Consider the following 23,255-nt stretch of genomic DNA (forward strand, 5'->3'; position numbering starts at 1 on the left):
TGACCGGAGGCTCTCTGTCAATCATCCTCCGCCTCACCTCTGATAGGCTGCTGGGACAAATGGGGGCGCGTTAAATTCTAATTGTAAAATGTCGATTGGCGAAAGTTACCCAATATGCCCCGCCCCCAAGCGGATTGTTTGGAACGGTCAGATGGACCGATGGAGACACAGGATGGCTATCCGGACCGCTGAAGCTTTGGACATGTGAGCGAATTGAATTCTCCAAAAAATACACTTTTGGTAAGCAACAAACTTGTTATCTTGACTGTTTATCGAGCTTTTATATAATAAGTGGCACGGTTTGCGCTTATTTAGTGTGGAGTTTAATTATTTAATTCCGTTAACTGATAAAATAACAATGACATGATGACCGTTTGCCACCGCATAACGTGACCTGTCTCCTGAGCACAATAAATGGAGAAGAAAAAAGTTTACATTCTCAATCACGTCACCATAATCCCAGTCCCTTTTAGTAAACTGGCATAACAGAATACCATATATAATCAATCATTCCTATTCTTTACTTTTCGATTTCTAGTGTTTATTATATATAAAAAAAAAAGAGAAACGAAAACTTAACTGATTTAACCTGAAAGCGTTGAAAGCACAGATAAGACTTACATTCACCAGCCTTCATGTCTGACGTTATCCGTATTGAAATATTGATGTGGTCTTACGCGCAGTGATGTGCTGTTCTTCAGTTATGAATATCTAATGCATCATTCTGTCCTTAATGGATCTGCTGCGTTTAAATCTACGTTTAGAGTGGATGCGTGTTTCCCAAGTTAGTTTAGACAGGATGTGGCCTCCTGTAGTCACGGAATGGACCTCAAAGCCTGTCAACAGCAGTGATGGGGAAGTAAACAGCTGTGATGCACACCATTTATTTATGTGTGTTATTTGTTTGTGCATATCTTATAGTGACTACTTTTGGTTATGCACCCTTCTTGTCATTTGATCAGGATGACATGTATACTGTTTGTGTTTGTAGTGTTCTATATATGTGTTGTTTTTGCAGTAGGCACGACGTATGGAAAAGGAGGCAACAGAAAAGACAGAGAGAGGGGCAGGAGTGCTTCTTTCATTTGAAGAATGGGGTGGGGAGTGGGGTGGGGATGGCAGGGGTAAACGGGTGGGGGAGGGAACAGAGCATGCATGGGAGAACTCCTCAATTGCCTTGTGTAAGGACGGCTATTGTCCCAGGAACCTTTCAGAGTGGCTTCCCTTAGGTCCCCTGCCAGTCTCCCTCCCCCGTCATCCCTCTCTCTTTCTCTAGCATACTTGTCCTCTCATTCACTCTTTTCTCCTTTGCTGCTTTCACTTGTACACATACACAAACAATCACACTCTCCATTTCCTCTCACTCTCTCCCTCACATTCTAAGCACTCTGGATCACTCCAACACATTTTCCTCTCAACCGAAAGTTTCCCAAAGAATTCTGTCTCTTTCCTGTCTAACTAACTCACAGACATTGCAACTTCTTTTCGTTTTCATTCTCGCTCCCTTTGTCCCCTCTGTGTCTCTTGTCCCCCCTCCTGGTGAGGTCTTAATTCAAGGCACTGTGTAATTAGTGTGGGTTGTGTTGTGTCCGTACTCCCATGCACGGCAGAATTATAAAGCTGTAGAGTGCTGGGCTGCTTAATTAACACATTACAACATTCATAAACATGTACCTCATTAGACTAGAACAACAACTGCGTATGTGTATGTGTGAGGTCTAATAGCATATTTGCAGTGCTTTTGAAACCACTGGCTGCCCTGTTTGTGTTTTTAAAATTTCAGGCCTATTTAACTGGTGGAGTGAGGCACTGTGCTCAGTTTGGCTATAGTTTTCACTCTTAAAGTTGAACTGAACTGAACTGGTTAGGTGGACTTGGTGGCCACTTGTAGTTTGTTACTCTGGTAAAGCAAACTTCTATAATTATTAATTTATTACACAATCATTGTTCAGATGCCATCCGTGTGTGTGCTGAAGGGAGCTGTCAAAAGTTAAATCAGTCTAAAGCTAGAGTATGTAATTTCTCCAGCACTAGCATCACATAACAGAATGAGAAAAACATGTCTCAAACATTTCCCGTCTCACACTAATGGTTTATTCCAGACTGATCTCACAGTGAAATCAAAAACAGTATGTTGAATGTTCTTTAGCTAAAATCGGTCTGTGCTTTCTGAAATATGAAACACTGCCCCCAGTGGCTAAAGCTGTAAGTGTTGTTGGGCTTAGAGGCATGTGTGAGCTCCATTTTCCAGGTGTATTGTCCACAGAGGGGTGCCACGTTGCTGTAATGCAGTTAGGAGGAATTTATATTATATAAACTGTACACCCCCCCGCCCCCCCTCCCCCCCACACCCCCAACCTAAACCTAACCATCAGTGGAGTACAAATGTAATGTTGAGGGAAAATGCAGCCTCCTAATCATGATAGTCACTGATTGTGCTAACACAATTACTTGCTGGTTTTAATGCTGGATCTGAACACACGCTGCTGACACAAAGCATCAAGGCAAGAGAAAGTATACAAGCTGGAGCCGCCAAAAGGGTGGCTGATGCGGATGGCACTTGTCAGTGAGTCAGCATAATGTGGCCGATCCTAGTTTACTAGAACTCTCAGAAACAACATGATGACTCCCTGTGTGATAACGTCATTGATTCAGTGCTGCTTTGTCCAAATGGATGCTCAAAGAAACAGAGCAATGTTTTGATAGCATCACAGAGCCACAGTGTTGTTTACACTTTTTGGGTTAAACCACCTTACAAAGGGATAACCTTTAGTAATGAACTGTTAGTTGTCTCTGCATTTAAAGATGGGATAGGAGAAACTATTTTAGCATGTGCTGAGATTTTGTGTAAGTGAATTGTGTTTTACACCAGCTCTGGTTGCATCATTGTTCTGGCTGTTTGGGATGACAGGAAGTCAGAGATGTGACAGAGGGGAACAGGAAGACTGGAGCTGGGTGTGGCACAGGAAAACAGGAAGCAGGGAAACAGGCAGATAAGATGACCCCTGAGATGCTGCACCACCATCCCTTTGTTCTTGTACCTAATCTTTGACTTTCAACCCCCCAATCACACAGCAGATGGCCTCTCAGCTGGCCAATCACTGTAGGGGTTACTGTTTCACAGATGGGAGCATTCTGTCATGGTGTCCAGTTGAACCAGCTGATATGGTTTAGTGAGGTTACTTGTGTTCAAAAGGAAAAACTTTGCTTCTTGACAATGCACATGATATTTTCATGTCATGCATATAGTAATAAAGTAGTATATATATTTTCTGTTATGTTTTATGTACAAACATGATATTGAGTCATATTTTATCATACAGTATGGTGTGATATTATATTGAATGTCACAGTGTATGAAAAATCAGCTACACTAGAGTAGATTATATTTAAGATAAATATTTATAGAAAACAATATTGGCATTAATTTGACTTCTTTCTTTGTTTAGCCAGTTTTTGTTCATTAGATGGCAGTTTCCCTGATTGTATGTAATGCAAACAATATGTCTGAGCAATTATATATTGTTTTTATAATTTTTTTTGTAGTTGTTTTCCCCATCATTAAACACAAAGAAAATGCAGGGAAAGAACGAATGCTGTTTGGCTATAAAGATAGGATGAGTTAAAAATAGAACATTTTATGAAAATAATGCAATTGAAGTAAAACCTTTTCTGATGACAGATTTTTATCAATTTTGGCATGCAATTGCAAAATGCAGTAACTACACATTTTGTCAAAATTTAGTTATGGTCGAAATCAGGTCTCTTTGATTCGATCTAAGTAATTTGAAGTAATCAGTTTCAGGCTGGTTTGGTGTAATCACATTTTGCCTTTTGCTAGATTCTGCTGGATTTTTTAAGCAAAATTTCAGCTTGTACGATGAACTGGATTAGTTTGACTGTATCTTCTTTGCTTAATGCCTTGTAATCCCACCATGGGACTCTGCTTGTTGCTCCTCTGCGGTGCTGATTGAAGCTTGGGCCAAAAGTCCCTCTCACTGAATGTTACAGTATATGTTGTTTGTGTTCAGATGCATTGGGGTTTACATATGCTGAACTTTTGGATCATGATTCTGGAGTCAGGAGTCTGTCTGGTTTATGACAGAGTGTACTGTATTTGCAAAAGACCCCTTTTTTCCTCTTTTCTTGATCTACAGTTGCCCCAGTTTAATTAGAACGCTCTCGCAGTGTGTGGGTGTCTTTTATATAACGAGTTGTTGAAAACTGAGTAAACATTATAGATGGACTTTTCCTTTGCGCTTTAATTCTAGTCAGTCAAGGTGTGTTTTTAAGCATATTGTTTGTCTTTTCTCTGTGCAGGCCAACTCTGGTGTGGCTGTGTAAGGAAAAGCCATGCCGCTGGTGAAAAGAAACATTGAACCCAGGCACCTGTGCCGTGGGGTGCTGCCCGAGGGCATCGGCAGTGAGCTGGAGTGTGTGATGAACAACACGCTCTCTGCCATCATACGCCAACTCAGCAGTCTGAGTAATAATCCCTCTCTCTTTCACACACAGACACACACACATGTTAACTTAGCTACCTAATCAGGGACTTAGCTTTGGGTTCTATTATCCATAAATTAAGCTATTTTATAATTACTGTGCACTAACCCAAACCCTCAAATTAAGTAATAAGCCACTAGAGGCTTATTTTTAGATTTACACTTATTATTAATAAGAATCAGAATATAGAATTCTTCTGCCAAGTAATACAGTTCATATGCATAACTGCAAGCTGTTTACGTTTGTCTAGTAATGTAGCAACTTGGCTCATTAATACAGAATGTGTGGTCACTGGTGTGTGTTTATCAACATTTAAAATTTTACGTGGCTCATCCAATCATTCAGAGTTTGAACTATGCATATTATTATTACATTTTGTCAATTAATGTTTGGCATTAAGTGGAACATTTCTGTTACCAAAGCTATTGCTAGGCCACACACACACATACAAAGTGTACTAGTGTCACTTTGTTGCAACTAATGTTAGATCCTTTTTGTAAATAATAGTTTATAATATTTAAAGCTAGAGGTTAATACCTACACTTCACCTGACCTTTTGTACATTCTCTGTGAGAGACTCATTAGTTCTTTTTAAGATATTTTTTGTTCACCCTGCTGATACTGATACTTATACTTTTTCAAAACCGCTTACACTATTTTGTCAACATTGCCATGTAACTTGTCACACACCTTTTGTGCTAGTCAGACATGAATGTTACCTCAAATCATCCAACTTGTTGAGAAGAGGTGTACTATGTCTTTTAGAATTGATCAGATCAGATATTTTTTCAAAGGTTGGACCCAAGATATATACAGTGCCACAGAAACCTGTGGTGGGTCCTTTTCTTTTTAGTCTTGTGTATCAAAAAAACGAAAACAGAACAGACAAAATATATACAGAATCAACTTTTACCCCTGTTATTTCCCCCTCCCCAAACCCACCCTGTCCCTCAACAAACATCCCTGTGGTCAAAGCCTAAATTACACAATGCGCACATATAAACTAACAAACCAAAAATATTTGAGATAATCAAAAATATAAAAAGCAACAAACTAAGAGAAAAAAGAAATCCACAAAGAACAGAATCCCCAATTACTACCACAATTTTTCCTCTCTCCACATGGTCCTCACTGATGTGGGGTGGATGCTTTTGACTTTGGCCAAGACTTGCATACAGAATCTGGAATGTTTAGCAGCTCTAACTGGTCACAAATAATTGAAAAGAAAACACTCGACAAATAGCAAAAAATGTATAGAGAGGTTATGTACAGCACAGAATACTTAAATACAGACTATTTCTCTGACAACTATGAAAACAACAGATTAGTAAATTCTGCTCGTGCATATCTGCTTTGCTTGCCACTATGTGCCTCAAATGAAAATCAGAAAATCTTTAAACGATCTAATGTAACAAACCTTGCAAACTTGGCAAATCCAGTGATAATTTAATCCTCAAAACCGCTAGTTTTGTCAATCTGGTACTTTGTGAACATGTTTCTAGGTGGACTGATAAAAATCCCTGTGTGCTTTGACTCACAGATGTTTTATCAAACCAGACAATTAGATTAGAACTGACTCATGTAAGAAAGTGTTTTTCCTGTTTTGTGCGCAACATGCATCAGACTGTTAGTGCACAGACTGTGAGCTGTCTGTAGGTGTGCCGTCTGAATCAGAGACTAGCAATCACCTAGCAACCACTCAGAACACCATAGCTACCATATCAGTTCTCTAAAATCACATGCTAGCATCACTCAAATTTTCTGTTGTGTTGATTATGCATGCTTGAATATTTATTATTTAAATTACTGAACATTATTGTTAAACAAATTTAGACTCTTATCCAGAGATATTTGGTTTGCATTCATTGTGGAAATAATTTAGTGGTCCATCCATTCTTATTATCAGCTTAAAATGCCAAAGGGAAGTTCTCTAATAATAATTCCTCTTGACACACGGGACCTTAACTGCGTTACATAAGACCATTAACTTGAAAACGTGTCCTTAGAATCAGCAAGTTTCTCTCTGTGTATCAAACCACTATTCCTCCCTTCCATCCATCCATCCCTCTTTTTCCCTCCACCTGTCCCCCCGATCCCTGAAATCCCCTGAAGTTTTTTTTCTGGGTTGGTACTTTGTAGTGAATGCCTGTAGAAGGAGAAGGCCTTTCAGTAGCAGCTGTGTGGATTAAATATAAATGACAGCCCATTGGACTTGAAGGCAGAGCTGTAGACTGTGTGTGCGTGTGACAAAAATAGATTATGCATGTGTGGAAACAAGCTTTTTGTCTGTTTGTGGGTGTAGTACACCGAAGAGAGTATAAGTGTGTGATCTGTGATATATATATATATATATATATATATATATACCCACACACACACACTAACGGGAAAAAGTTTTTCTGTTTTAAAAGCGGCTTTTTCTTCCCATAAGGCCTGCACCCCTGAGTCTTCTCTTTACTGTTGTACATGAAACTGGCCTTGAGTGGGTAGAATTCAATGAAGCTGTCAGCTGAGGACATGTGAGGCATCTATTTCTCAAACTAGAGACTCTGATGTACTTATCCTCTTGTTTAGTTGTACATCTGGCCTTCCACATCTCTTTCTGTCCTTGTAAGAGCCAGTTGTCCTTTGTCTTTGAAGACTGTAGTGTACATCTTTCTATGAAATCTTCAGTTTTTGGCAATTTTAAACATTGTTTAGCCTTCATTCCTCAAAACAATGATTGACTGATGAGTTTCTAGAGAAAGCTGTTTCTTTTCTGCCATTTTTGACCTAATATTGACCTTAAGACATGCCAGTCTATATATGCCACACAAAAACAAACACAAAAACAATGTTAAGCATCATTTAAAACACAAATAGCTTTCAACTGTGTTTGATATAATGGCAAGTGATTTTCTAGTACCAAATTATCAATTTAATCTGGCATGATTACTCAAGGATAAGGTGTTGCAGTGAAGGCTGTTGGAAATGGGATCTGTTTAGATTTGATCAAAAATGACTTTTTTCAAATACTTTTTTTACATCAGTAATGTCCTGACTATACTTTGTGATCAGTTGAATGCCACTTTGGTGAAAGTGTTCCTTCCAAAACAGAATAATCTGTACATTATTCCAAACTTTTGGCCACCAATTTTGTGTGTGTGTGTGTATGTATGTATTTATATATATATATATATATATATGGGTTCATAGGCCAGGAATTTGAAAGGAACAGACACTCTTCCTTCCTGCAAATATTTTCCTGTGTGCTTTTGTTTAACTGCCATTATTAATAGCAACAATTGTGGGTGATTAAAAAAAACTTTATTTCTTTAGACATATTTGAACCATTGTTCTTGTAATACTGTATATATTATGTCATTATGTCCTTTGTGCTGTATATTTTGTATATGGACAAATTCAGAATTCATAAACATAGAAAGCAACTTAAAAACAAGCCAGATTTTGTACTATTTAGAAAGCTAATGTGTTTTTTTTTTAATTATTTTTTTTAATACTTTGTACCAGTTCAATATGCAGAGGCAACTAACATTAATTTGTTTACACTGTGGCTCTGTGGGGCATTCATTATTTATTTGATTATTTGAGTGGCCCAACATAGCAACACTGACTCAACCAATGCTATGAGTTTGGGGCATGTCTACCAGTACCATGGCAGAGTGTTTGGGAATAGAAAATAGGAAATAGAGTATTTTTGGGTTCAGAAAATTAAACACTTCACCTTTAATATATAATTTCACCTCTATTATATACTTTTGAATACATTATATATTAAAACATTTAGATCCTCAAAAACAACGACTCACATTTTTCATAGGTAAACATGCTGAAGATATATTTGGAGAGCTCTTCAACGAGGCGAACATGTTCTATTTGCGGGCAAACTCTCTACAGGATCGAATTGACCGACTTGCTGTCAAGGTTACACAGCTGGACTCTACCGTTGAAGAGGGTGAGTATGTGTTTCTGGGAAACAAGGTTCTCAGGGTCATCTCTCTATACAGTGTGTCCATCGGCATCTCATTTCTCCCTAAAAATAAAATCACTGAGGTTACACAGCTCGAGTGTGAGATCAATACCACTGTATTCCTCCAAACCAAAAATCAACAAAAAATAAATAATGCAGAATTTTACACTCTCCACATCTTTTTTACGTTTCTCTATTACCCACACACTGAAGCATGCACTTGCATCTCTTTTTCAATGAAAAGATCAATACTGGAGTTTACTTTACACACTCTGGAGGGCAGGCGTAATCAATCTCTCTCTCTCTCTCTCTCTCTCTCTCTCTCTCTCTCTCTCTCTCTCTCTCCCCCCAACCTCCCCCACCCCCCCCTTCACCCCATGCAGTCTCTCTTCAGGACATAAACATGAGGAAGGCTTTCAAAAGCTCTACTGTACAGGACCAGCAGGTGGTCTCCAAGAGCAGTGTACCGAACCCGGTGACCGAGATGTACAACTTGAGTGACAAACCCCCACCTCTTAATATTCTCACACCCTACAGGTGTGTGTGTGTGTGTGTGTGTGTGTGTGTGTGTGTGTGTGTATTAGAGTGTTTAGTGTTTTTCCTCTTCAAAAATTATAATTCTGTCAGCATTTACACATCCTCATGTCATTGTAAACCTGTAAGACTGATATTCAGTTAGGAAAAATATGTAGGGTGGGTCTTGATTTTACCCATAAGGAATTGATTGGATTCTGAAAAGTGGTCTCTATATGACAGGTGCTTGGAGGGGAGGGGTTGAACAATACAAGGGATTGTTGAGATGAGCCAGAAAGGAAAGGCATTACACAGACGGAGCAATTCATTACAATTTGATGACAAATAGCATTTTCTTTCGAATAATTTGTACTGATGAATTCAGTACAATAGTGAATAATGACACATTTTTTAAGGCATACCCCCACACAGACTTCCTCATGCCATAGCCCATCCAGCCTCTTAACGTGCTCTGCACGCTGGCGAGCAGGAGAACCAGTCTTTGTCAAAAAAAAAAAACTCTGCTGGGTCTATCTATGGCCTGTTCATTCTGTCACAGGTTGAGCAGAGAATCAGAGGCAGGACCCAAACAAAAATGATTTATTAATACAAAAATAAACAAAGGCAAAACAAAAATTACACAGAAGGGTAAATCTAGGTACTGGGTGGTAATGACAAAAACGGCTGGACTGGAAAATAGGGAAAAACACAGGACAGACTGGAACCAACAGGAACTGGGAAGAACACATATCGAGATGGACACCAAACAAGACGAACTGGGATCGGACAGCACATACGAGGAGACTAAAATAGGGAAGGAATTCAAACAGGTTAACAAGCAGAACAGGTGAGAGAAATTAAATAATAATGGGCAAACAAGGAGGTGGGGTATGATGTAAGACTGAGAGACACGTGGCAATACAGAAACAAAACAAAGCCACGTCCTCTCACAAGACACAGACACCCAAATAGCATGAGTGCTTATCGCCAAGAGAACAGGCAACAAACGGTCATGCCAAACCGACAGATAAAACGAGAGAATGCACAGCAATGCTAACAAAGCAAAGCCATGGATCCAGTCACCATGCACCAAACATGAAACTTGAGACAAACCGAAGAGCGCACGGCAGGGAAATCACAACCGAAGCAGTGCGCTCACACAAAGACACAAAACACAAGACAGACATAGAACGAAGTTGTCATGGCCCTGCCACATAAAAACCCAGACTGACAGAATGTCAGACAATAAAGTCATTTTTTATTTCATGTTGACCTTAAATGTCCTGTTGTCCTCTACAGATTAGATTGGTCAGAAAATAGAAACCAGTGACTCAAACTAAATTAGGTTTTACTGCTTTATCACCAAACCATTCATATCTATTAATGGTACTTACAAAAAACAAAAGCAGCAGCAGCACATTCGAATATAAGTCTTTAAACTGGCTTGAATGGAAGTCTGAAGTATGATTAAGGAATATAGAGCAGTCATGAATACTTAAAGCTGGCAGATGTAGTTCATGTGAACCTCAGCTCTCAAGGTAGAGAATGTGGGCTGTTCATGAATACTTCAACAGATTTAATTCAAAATATGTGGAGGGACTGTTTTAAGGGACAGTGGCTTTGCTCTGACTAATCTTTCTTGGTCTGTTCAGTGGACTGCAGTTAACAAAGTTGTTTGTGATTTTGCATTAATGATTAATGGTCAATTAATACCACTTTTAGAAAAGAAGCTGGTCAGAAGAGATTTTTTTTATCTTTCTCTCCTCTAAAGAGTTCCATAAAACCAGTCCAGCAACTGATGGATACTTTAATGTATTAGGAGCCATAGTTACCACACGTATTGTGTATTTGAGAGATTAATTGAGAGAAATATTTAAAACGGCTTCAGATAAAAAAAAAGCAATCATAAAATGAAACATTTTTATTGTAACAACTCTGACCTCTTTGTTTCCATAGAGATGATGATAAAGAAGGTCTGAAGTTCTACACTGACCCCTCCTACTTCTTTGATCTGTGGAAGGAAATGATGCTACAAGACACAGAAGACAAGAGGAAAGAAAAGAGACGACAGAAGGTTGACTTCTTTAACTTCTCTCTCTATATTAGTCATAGACCGTAATATCGGCCAGGCCGATAATTATGCTGATATTTGGCCATTTCGAGATTTTGAACAAATAGTGAATAAAATATAATTTGGTGTCATCAAATGTAATCAGTTCAATGTGCATATCAGCATTACATCAGCCATCGGCCACCCTGCTCTTCAGATATCAGTATCAGTTATTATTCAATGTGGGTCGACTACTACTCTCTTTTTCCCTATACTTTTCAAAATTCTGTGCATGTATATTGAACTTTAAATTTAGATACCTTTTTATGAGGTATATCTGATTATAAAACATCTATGTACGATAATTTTGTGGTTTGACACCTGATACAGGAGCAGAGGCAATGTGTAGATGGCACACTGCAGCGGGAGGTTAAGAAGGTGCGAAAGGCACGAAACCGCAGGCAAGAATGGAACATGATGGCCTTTGATAAGGAGCTGCGACCAGACCATCGACATGCTCACACTGTGCACAGAGGACGCTCTACTGAAGGCACCATGTCCCCAGAGCACAGGTTAGACAGTCTACATGGTTTTGGAAAAACACAAGGTTGAGTAAATGATGATAAGACTTTCATTTTTTAACTGTTCCTTTAACTGCACTTATATAACCTCAATCTGAATGATCTTATTCATAAATAAAACTCTCTTGACCACTGCAGGTCTCATGGCCAAGATCATATAGATCATGGTTATCTCAGCATGGCTAACCATGCTGGCCACGCCCACACTTACTCTGGGCCTCGACCCAGTATGGCAGCCCTGGCAGCTCATGCCCAAATAAACATGGACCAGGATTACAGAGCTGGGTCTATAGCATACCGTTCTAGCCGTCCACATCAGGCCCCGCCACCTCCTCCACCAACAAACACAATGAATGGCTCCATGACACATCCACCTGTCAACTACAGGTTTGTTGTTTTTATGTAGCTCAGTCAGATCTTTAATACCTAAACAAAACATCATATATTTTAGGACTTTTACATGCAGTTTTAATGCACTTATATTCATTAAAGGACTACATGGAATTTTTTTGCATTCAACATTCATTTGTCACACTGCAGGATTATTTAAAATTAACTAGTGAAGTTCATAAATTGATTACAAATTGTGAAAAACTTAATGGTGACCAGTTACAGGACATATAGTAAATACCTAATGTTACATACAATAATTTCTTTTTTTTTAATAAATACAAATTTTAATCTAAAATCTCAATGTTGGATAAAAACAAAAATGAATTGACTTGTTATACAAATGCTGCCACCTCGTGGTCGATATACAGAATTTGTTACTTAGTGCATCTATGATTTGACTATATACAATATCACAAAAGATATTGGACATACAAAAATAGCCTTAGATTATGATTTATTAGATTGTTGCATGAGCTGAATAGGCAAGATTGATTTTATTTCCTACCATTTTCTTCATCCTCTCTTGACAGTGTGGATTACATGAATTCTGGCCCCCAACCTCCACCACCAGCTGCTATTCCATCAGCACAAACTGCTTTTGCAATGCCACCCTTGGGCCCAGTCCCACCTCCAGGTCATCTAGGACCAATGGGAGTAGTTGCTGGCTTTGCCCCATCTATTCCACTTACATCTGGACCAACAGTTGCCCCTCCTCCACCAGTAGCCCCACCCCCTCTTCCCAGTGCATGCCAATCAATCACTCCAAAACGACCATCTATGCCTATTGAGGCCCAGCCCATAAACGATGCTCGCAGTGACCTGCTCGCAGCTATAAGAATGGGTATGAAGCTTTTGTGTGTGTTTAGCAGTTCCAGAATATACATTTTACATTTGTTACACATAAACATTATATGTTCGTTGAATGAAAATTCTGCCATAATTTCCGTGGAACACATAAGGAAGCAGAATGTTAGTCTCAATCACCATTCACTGTCATCGTGTGTACATTAGCAACGGCCTATTGGAGTTAATGTACCTATAAACCAAATTCTGTTTAATTCTGTTGTGCTCTGTCTTGCTGCTTTCAATGCAAGAATGCATCCTGTGTGAACACCCCTGAGGCCTTTGAGTTGTTGATCACGTATGTGTGTTTGTGTTGGTACATGCAGGTATTCAGCTGAAAAAAGTTCAAGAGCAGCAGGAGCAGCAGGCAAAACGAGAGCCGGTGGGCAATGATGTCGCCACCATCTTGTCTCGCCGTATAGCTGTGGAATACAGTGACTCTGAGGATGAATCTGAGCTAGAGGACAATGACTGGTCTGACTAAAACAATGCATAATAACTTACAAGAACATACAAAGGTTCACAATACAAAATTCACTAACAAACGTTAACATTACATTTCCAATGTACTGTATAAAATGTTCTTGTATACAGGGTCCAAAATTAACTTTTTGCCACAGGTGCCAATAGCGGGTGAATTAAGAAAATTAACCTGCTGTAAATTAAAATTTTGTTCCTTATGACAATAGAATTATTTAGCTGTTTTTCCTTATATATTAGCGACAAAAAACACGGGTCAGTGCGTTACTCACAGCATCATATACAAGATCAGTGTCGGTCTCTCAATAATACTGCACCTGTCACAAAACCGCAAAGACACATCCTAACTTTTGTTCCTTATAATTTATTTTTGGTGGCTTAATGTGAGGAACAATATGGGTTGCCTCATGGTGTTGAAAGTGATCACACTTCATCGAGACTCCAACTATAGTTGTTATTGTTTGACTTACACCATGTATCATGTTTCTATTTAAGTTTCTAATAAAGTTACCTGCCAACTCTGGGAAAATTTTTACTTGCGTTTTACAAGTGTTAATTTTGGACCCTGCTTGTATTTATGAAGGCCGTCTATATTATCGATTACTTAACAAAATAGCCAAATAGCTACACTGGTGGCCAAAAGTTTGGAGTAATGTAAAGATTTTTCTCTTATAGAAAGAAATTGGTACTTTTTTCACACCTTTGTATGAAATCTAAGAATCGTATAGCCTTCATTCCTCAAAACAATAATTGACTGACGAGTTTCTAGAGAAAGCTGTTTTTTACCTAATATTGATCTTAAGACATGCCAGTCTATATATGCCACTCAAAAACAAAGACAATGTTAAGCTTCATTTAACAAACCAAATAAGTGATTTTCTAGTACCAAATTTGCAATTTAGCACGATTACTCAAGGATAAGGTGTTGGAGTGAAGTCTGCTGGAAATGGGGCCTAAAAATGACTTTGTTCAAATAGTGATGGTGCTGTTTTTTTTACATCAGTAATGTTCTGACTATAATTTGTGTTCAGTTGAATGCCACTTTGGTAAATTAAAGTACCAATTTCTTTGCGAAACAGCAAAATCTGTACATTATTCCAAACATTTGGACACCAGTGTTATTATTATTATTTCTTATAATGAATTTTAATGAAACGCTTGTTAATAAATCATATTGACATAAGTTGTATATAGCAACTGAAAAAATATACAAAGTACGATGAGGTCAGCAAAACAGATTCTGATCAGCTCTGAGAAATTTCGGAATGTGCATGAAAGTTTAGATATTCTGTATATTGAGATTTGAAGTTAGTAATTATATTTGTGTGAACTGACCTGTGGTGTAGACTTAAACTACCTGATTTTAGGTAACACTGGATTGTGTTCACTTAGTGTTGTCTGGTGTGTGCGTGTGTGTGTGTGTGTGTGTGTGGTGGGTGTGTGATGAAAGGACAGCTGTTGGCACGGCCCCATGACAATAAAAATCTGACAAAACACGTTAAATCACATCGCTCTCTGTTCCTGCCCCTGACTGTCTTCGTCATGGAAACAGGACAGTTTAGATTCTGAGACACATGTCTCTATGGAAACAGTACAGCTGAGACTCAGATCTCCATGGCAACAGTGAATTTGAGGCACTCAGCCAATTGATGTGCATGTGTGAATAAACCCAGGCAAGTATATTTAATGCACAGCACATTCTTTTAATACAAAATTAACAAGATCTCTCAATTCATTACCAAAGCAATAAAAGTATACAACTAACACCTTGGAAAAATATACAACACGTTAACACAATGTCTTAGTTAATTAGTGCATGTTGATTCTAATTTTTTACAATATTGTTTTGCAGATAAGTCATTTTTTTGTGCCTTTTATCATCAAAAAAATAAAGTGCATTTCACAGTTAAAACTACACATATGTGTACACAAGATGCTGAAACTGATGCACCCAACTGCCACTTGGATTGTTCAAGATACCATTTCAATTTCAGTCTGTTCATAAAAGAAAAGTAAATATACAGTAGAACAGAACTAATCTGAGTTTTACTGTTAATGTAAAAATTTGCCTTACAACTGTAAGGCACAAAACCAGAGGTTCAACCCACATGATTTCTTCTACTATGCTCATTAATTAAACTGGAATAAGCAACACACTACAATTCAAGCCCTTTGTCACTGGCAAACCCACCGGTCCCATCGGTATGACATCAAAGTCATTATTTAGTCATTGTGAAGCTCTTACATTGGATTACGGAGCACAATCAGTTGAATACATGTCTACTTAAATCAAACGTTAAATTGGCAAACATGCATCCACATGTGGAGGATCCATCAGAGAAATCGCAGTTGTTGTCGACCAGGCACAACGCATGATAACATCATTGTACAAATCTCTTTTCAAAAACAGATGGAAAAATTATGTTTTAGATAGAGGCCTAAACCCAAAGCCACACAATAATCTCTGAGCCATATCGGAATGAACGGCTGTGGATCAAGCATAAACCCTCTCAATCTGCTGTAAACAAGCATGCCCAGGCAATAGGAGATGGTATGCAAAAGTCAATACAAAAAATTGGAATGTGGCCCAAAGGTTGCAGAATGACACTGAGATACTGTGAGATATGTCATCATGCCTTTCAAAAGTTGCATGCTTTATCTACAGGATAAAAATTATTGATAGGATGCCATAGGAACAGAACAATAAAAATGTCTTTATCAGTACATTCGGAAGAGGCTGTACAGTGCATCAGAATATAAAATAAAATCTCAGTAGTTCAGAAAGAATCAAGACTGAGGGGAAAAATAGAGACTTTCAATTAATATAGTAAAATAAATGATTCCTCAAAGGACAAAGAATTCTCTTTTGTTTCTCAGATCTGGCTCAAAGCAGCCTAACAACTTGACAAAATGTGCCAGGCCCATCATATTTTTTGTCATAATCATCAAGTCTATGCTAACCACCTTTAAGCTCTAATAAAGGGATAGTTAACCCAAAATGAAAATGATGTCACCCTCATGTAGTTCCAAACACTATGTTAGGCAGAATGTTAGAGACTGACAGCCTCAGTCACCATTCACTTTTATTGCACCTTTTTCCATTCAATGAAAGTAAATGGTGACTCTGCTGGTCAGTTCCTAACATCTTCCATCACATCTCCTTTTGTGTTTTACAGAAAAAAGAGAGTCATACAGGTTTGGACATACATAAGGGTACCCCCCTCATTTTTGGGTTAACTAACACTAACTAACTTTAAAATTTGCATACCTGTTCGATACACCTCATGTGCTGTTTCAATCAAATAATCAAGAGGTCGCAAGGTGCGTCCGACCCGCAGGCACGATGTATAGAGGGTACCTCTCTTGAAATGATGGGAAGTCTGGTAGCCACTCTAGCCCATGCAGGTCTATGGAGAATATACATTATAATCCCCAACTACATTGTCCCCAGAGAGACAGACTTGTAGCTCACAAACATGCAAGCATTCACGCACACACACACACACGCACGGCCATGCAGGTTGTATGCACCGACGCAGACACACATCAGTCATATGCGCACAAAATGAACACATTCCTCACGTTATAAACATCTCTAAGGTTCACAAAAAGCAAATGCATACTGCAGAGTAGGTCACATTGAGTGTACAGAAAGATTTTATCCATAGTTAGATATTGTAAATGGCCATAGGGAGGGCACAATCATCTTCTGGATGGAACACGAGGCAGTGAGATTATGGACATGTTTACAGGGATTGGGTCATTGTCCAGTTCAGATTTTTTTAATCCCAAATTCGCTCACATCATTAGGGTTATGTTGTAATAAGTACAGTTGTCCGTTGTTTTTGGAATCCACTCTTTGAATCATTTCGTGGTAGGTATTTCTAGAAGTTCTCGGCTAGCTGAGGTGTTTGTTTTGCTCGGGCAAGGCTGTTATTGCTGCCAGAATATTGCTATCATTTGATGAAACACTCAGTCTGTAGTTATTGCTTGCAGATGGATTCTGCAACAGCACTGAAATGAAAAGTACCTGGTTGACATTTGATAGTCATTTAGCTCTAAAGCAGGGGTGAACATTAGCTCTTAATAGTAAGGTGACTTCAGCATCAGCTGTGAGGAAAGTACTGAAACAAGGTCACGATACACTTTCATCATAACATTACACCCAAAGGTCAACTTTTTTGCACACTTTTTCTCTTCATTAAAGTTTTGTCATTTTAGACAGGAGATTTTCCAATTATCTAACTTTTATGGCTCATTTGAGGGCGAAAGTGTACAGCATCTTGGTTGAGCTGACACATAATTTATCATGACGTTAAGTCTCCATTATTTGTGTAGGTAAATGTCACCTGAAAACATGTCTGGGTCATATTTTACCCCAAAATCAAAAGAAAAACAGGATATTATATTTTACATATAGAAAATAAAGCCTGTTTTAGGGCCATTCAATTCTAATTTTGTAATTATATATATATATACACACACATACATACTGTATATTGCATTATAATAATGAGGATTGAGGTTAAATTCACTTAAAAAATATTTAAGCCTATTTTTAAGATTTATGCATATAAAATTTCCATCAAAATTTAATATTTAGCTATTTAAATTAATAAAACAAATTTTATATTTAAGTTTTATTAATTTAATTCAGTTAAAGATTACTCAATTAAATATGATAAGGAATTATGAAATTGATATGCAGAAAGTCTTAATGGTTCTAAAATGTATATTTTTTTTCTATTTTCATTTAAGTTTGAGGTGAAATATTAAGCCAGCGTTTTCTTGATGAGCTTTGTTAGACACCCTCTATTTAATTTATCTCATGTTGGGGCCAAATCATCTTTCTTTATAAATGCAGTACATTGAATTATCAAGAACAATGTTATTAATTACAATTGTGTGATGGCTATACTGGATCCAGTAGTCATTACCAATTGAACATAATAAAGGAGCAGTGCTCTGTTCAAAGCATTTGTGGGCACAATGTAAATTAAAAGCAAATCAATAGAAAATATATTCGGTTCCATTCTCCTTGTCGCTGCAAATAAACAAGCTTCTTTTTCTCAGCCACTTAATGCATGTTTAGTACTCAACAGTTCTATGATGTAAGCCGTTAGTCACAGGGGGGCTGTTTGAATGAACATACACTTTCTCCAGGGCTCTAGTTGTTTTCATCCCGCATTTATGGAAGAGGATGCAGATGAGCAAAAACGATTGCCAGTTAAACTTTTGTAAAATAAAACCAGAATAAAGGCATCAATGGGTTTGGTTATTTATAGAGTGGTTCTCATTCTGAGATTGTATTTAGCTCTCCATGGTTTCTGCTTTGGAAGAAATTTTACATTCGGGCACACTTGGGTTGAGATTTAAAGTGAGATGACAAGCAGAAGAGAGAGGGCAAATGGCGAAGGCTGTATTTCCCCTTTCTCTCTCTCTCTCTCTCTCTCTCGCTCTCCCTTTCCCTCAAGGTCGGTTTCTTTGGAGGATGCAAGGCGCAGATCACAGAGCGCCTTGTCTATTTTTAGCACTCCGTGGTTACTTAACGTTCAGCGCACGTTCTTGAATGCAGCAACAGAAGAACGGGATGAATGAGCTTCAGGATCCAGTCAAGAGGACCGCCTTGTGCTGCCCTTCATCCTCCACCTCCCCCTTCACTGCCTGTGTAACAGGGGCCGCCACTGTGGCCAAGCCAAACAAGGACTAAAAATGCAAAGGCGTATATATGTACAACATATTTACAGCAGCCAGCCACATAGCATCCATTTTCACCCTTTTTCTGGACAGGGTGTGGCAGCTGGTCAGATCACGATCAGGCAAAGATTGTGTGGCAGTGGTTGTCACGTTACAATTAGGGGAAGACATTAACGGATGACACACAGCCCTCTTTCCCAGGGTTTGGGAATATCTGCAGCCGGAGTCTGAGCATGACTAGGTCTGTGCAATTCCCTAGGCTTCTAGCGTTCAGAAGCTGCCCTCTGCATCAGACGTCACAGGGGACCCTTGCCCGCTGGGCCACACTGGCAGGGATACAGCCACAGCACACAAGCCACAGCGCTTTCTGGATCTCTTGATTGCGGAAGGCGTAAATTACGGGGTTGATGACAGAGTTGTAAGTGGCAGGCACCAAAGTGGCATAGGTGTAGAGGGGTGGGTATGTGTAATCAGCTATAAGCGAATAAACTGTAAATGGCATCCAACAGGCGGCAAAAGTGCCCAGAATGATCGCTAGGGTGGAGACGCCCTTTCTGGTGGTGACGTAATGGGGGCTCGCCGCTAAAAAGTGGTGCTGCAGGGCGATTTGGTGTGTGTGACGCATAACAATTTTGCAGATCTGCACATAAAGTTGAAGCATTAGGCCAAACAGTAGAAGGAAGGAAATGGACAGAACAGCCACGTTGTTTTTTGTCAGTGGCCACACCACACTGCAGTTTGCTTCCTGGCCCAGGCAGTTGACACCAGTGACAGGCAACAAACCCAGGAACAGTGACACTCCCCATAGAAGCACAAGCATGGTGTATGTGAAGGCAGCTGTACGCTCAGAGTTGTAGGTAAGGGCGTAGAACAAGGACAGGTAGCGGTCAATGGTGATCGCCAGCAGGCTGAAGATGGATGCAGAAAAGGAAGCCACCACCAGACCCACAGTCAGGAGCTGTGCCGAGTCAGAGTGCAGCAGATAAGCAAAGGTAAAGTGCAGGACTAACCCCAGGCCAGCCAGCAGGTCAGCTAGAGCCAGGCTGCCAATCAGTAAAAACATGGGGGCACGCAAAGCTGGGTTCTGCCAGATCACAAGAACCACCAGGGCATTCTCACAGGCTATCAGGGTGCCAGAGGAACACAGCACGATGTCCCAGGGGTTTACCAGCAGCTGATCAGGTGGCCTCGCCGGCAGAACCACAGGTGGGTACGTTCCAGCAGTGAAGTTCTCTGGGCTTCCCGCACCACTACTGCCCCAGGTGGGCTCTTGGGCCAACCAGCTGTGGGTAACTGGCACCTCCTCACTCATTCTGCCTCCCATCGAGATGACAAATGCATACGCCACACAAACACAGAGAAAAACACATTTAGATGAGTAGATTGTAAAATGGTAATCACAAATTTGATTTGTTAATATACTTAGGTTGATTTAGAGATTTCAAATAATATTTTTGATGTGGATGAAACCAGTTAATTCAAATGTTACCACACAAAGTACATTTTTGTAAAAAAAAAATGTGTACACTGTAAAAAGTGGTAAACAGCATTTTCTTACCTTGGGAAGCTATTTCTACCTGATCTAACTCTAAAAATGTCTTTTGTTGGCATAACCTAATGTAGTCAGGTTGATTCAGTGACTTAAATAAAACCAGTTAATTTAGAAAAAAACAAGTATAATCATGATCAAAATACATGTAATCATGATACATTATTTATTATTATACAACAAAACATCAGACAATCGTAATCAGCCATTGTAACAAAATGTCAAGAAAAAGAGCCTATATTAACTATAACAAAAAACATAATAAGCATTCAATGGAACAATATCTTAAAGCGATAGTTCACCCAAAAATGAAAATTCTCAAATAATTGACTCACCCTCATATTAAGAAAAAAAAAGGACATCAACTTTGATCCATCGCTCACCCACACCTATCATGCCGCTTCTGAAGATATGGATTAAACCACTGGCGTCGTATGGATTACTTTTATGCTGCATTCGTGTGCTTTTTGAGCCTTCAAAGTTCTGGCCACCATTAACTTGCACTGAAAGGACCAACAGAGCTGAAACCTAAAAATCTTAATTTGTGTTCTGCGTAAAAAAAAAGTCGTGCACATCTGTGATAGCATGAGGGTGAAATGATGAGAGAATTTTCATTTTTGGTTGAACTATCCCATTCAAGTGTTACAGAGACATTGTAAAAGTGTCAGTTTAAACATGGCCATGAGAAATCACGCATTACTCCTCTACCAGTGTCTTAAAACTCAAAGTTAATTTGTTCAGAACAAGAGTCAAATTAAGATAAATTAGATATACTTTTGTTGGATATACAGGAACCTGTTATTATTCAGTCATAGGTTACAGTACAACGGTGGAAACTACAAAGGGAAGGGAGGGCCCTGTTGAGTACTGATATTAAATAAAGCTTATAAAACAGTTTATAAAAGAGCTCTGCGTCTTAAGAAGACGCCTGCATCAGCAACCTTTCATTTATCACATATACTGCACCATAAGCCCATTACTGCAACCAGCTGGATGACAGCAAAACCCTGCACCCTATGATTCTCTATAATAATGCTTAATCTCTCTCTCGATACTGGATATAGATATATAAATATAGAGAGATGAGATAACTGGTTCTTTATCTGTGGTTAAATGCAAAATCAATATATAGGTATTAACATGTTCTGAAATGGACATGTTCCCTATTCACTCCCCATCTGAAAGCTTCCCTACCTTATCTCTCGGAGGAGAGGCGCCTGCTTTAAATGTTTTTACGTCCTTGTTGTCTTTCCATTACAATTTATGGCAGCGCTGTTCACCGGTGCAGCGCCTCCCGGATGGAGGAATCGGATGCGGTGATGCCGAATATTTTCTTTATGCTGTACGTTACAGCCAGCAGCGATAGCGGCTCTTCGCCCTCTGCACGAGCATCTCCGCCGACTGCGACTGTGCGAAGAGCTGGAAGGTAGGGAGGGCGAGGTTTGATTCTCACCGGCCCGACTCACCAGAATAAGGATCCAGTCACATTTGTTTGCTGTTCTACTGCTTAAGGGCGGAAACTAAACTATGATAATTCCTCGGTTTAAATTCGTGTAGCATCAGTTGGGGCTGGAGGCACCATGTACATTCTCATATAATCTTATGCACATAAATATTAACACTCGATTTAAGAGCATTTGAACCTGTGATTTCTACCGCGTGCGCAATCAGTGCAGCTTTCAAAATATATTAATATTTTCAAAGGTCTTTGAGAATTCTCTAGGATTATAATATGTTGTTAAGAGGAGATATTGCAATGCCTCAGTGTAGGATGACACCCATTTATCTATCATCTGACATTCAGACTGCATCTTTCATTGTGTTGCTCCCCTGTGAAAGCTATTCTCGGCGCGTGCTATTAACAGCATGCTCATCTGTGTCACCCAGTTCCCCCACTATCTTTCCTCTCTCCTGCATCTCAGTCTAACCTCTTTTATTTAGTTTATTCCCATCACTCTTTTACAGTCTAAAATATGTCGCACAGATTTACAGCAGATCATCATAGATTAAACTGCACATGACACCTCTTAAAATCTTTCTAGCCTGAGACCAGGCTTGAAATGCATCGCAGAAAATAATTGTACATGTTTAAACAGGGTTTTTTCTTCTTCTTTACAGACCACTGGCAATACAAGAACAGAAAGCATTTTGTGTGATACTCTTTAAGTATTAGAGGAGAAGAATCTCTTAACTTAAAGGAATAGTTCACCCAAAAATACAAATTCTCTCATAATTTACTCACCCTCGTGCCATCCCAGATTTGTATGATTTTCTTTCTTCTGCAGAACACAAACCAAGATTTTTAGAAGAATATGTCAGCTCTGTAGTTCCATACAATGCAAGTGAATGGTGAGCAGAACTTTGAAGGTCCGAATAGCACATACAATTAATCCATAAGACTCTAAGAGGTTTAATCCATGTCTTCAGAAGTGATATGATAGGTGTGGGTGAGAAACAAATAGCCAAAATCAAAAGAAGAATATGAAAGTGATAGTGGAGGTTTATAGTACAGAAAACAAAACAAAAGGACTTAAATATTGATCTGTTTCTCACATACACCTATAACATTGCTTCCAAAGACATGGATTTTACCACAAGTCTTATGAATTACTTTTATGCTACTTGTATGTGCTTTTTGAGCCTTAAAAGTTCTGGTCACCATTCACTTGCATTGTA

The 23,255-nt window shown here is 39.0% G+C and overlaps 2 protein-coding genes across 2 annotated transcripts; one reads left to right on the forward strand and one right to left on the reverse strand.

Annotated features, from left to right (window-relative positions):
- Window positions 1-141: 141 nt before the first annotated feature.
- On the forward strand, window positions 142-17,731 carry wasf3b (WASP family member 3b). The gene is made up of 9 exons (XM_052114366.1): window positions 142-240; window positions 4,321-4,486; window positions 8,324-8,458; window positions 8,857-9,010; window positions 10,943-11,060; window positions 11,427-11,608; window positions 11,756-12,004; window positions 12,541-12,851; window positions 13,180-17,731. The coding sequence occupies exons 2-9, from the start codon at window positions 4,354-4,356 to the stop codon at window positions 13,335-13,337; spliced, it is 1,440 nt and encodes a 479-aa protein (XP_051970326.1). The 5' UTR covers window positions 142-240; window positions 4,321-4,353; the 3' UTR covers window positions 13,338-17,731.
- Window positions 17,732-18,046: 315 nt separating this feature from the next.
- Window positions 18,047-23,252, reverse strand: LOC127635127 (G-protein coupled receptor 12-like). Its single transcript, XM_052114926.1, has 2 exons — window positions 21,774-23,252; window positions 18,047-20,343 (listed from the first exon to the last, which is right to left on the reverse strand). The coding sequence occupies exon 2, from the start codon at window positions 20,340-20,342 to the stop codon at window positions 19,320-19,322; it is 1,023 nt and encodes a 340-aa protein (XP_051970886.1). The 5' UTR covers window position 20,343; window positions 21,774-23,252; the 3' UTR covers window positions 18,047-19,319.
- Window positions 23,253-23,255: the final 3 nt, after the last annotated feature.

The sequence above is a fragment of the Xyrauchen texanus genome, chromosome 42 (genome assembly GCF_025860055.1).
Source record: "Xyrauchen texanus isolate HMW12.3.18 chromosome 42, RBS_HiC_50CHRs, whole genome shotgun sequence".
Taxonomy (NCBI): Eukaryota; Metazoa; Chordata; class Actinopteri; order Cypriniformes; family Catostomidae; genus Xyrauchen; species Xyrauchen texanus.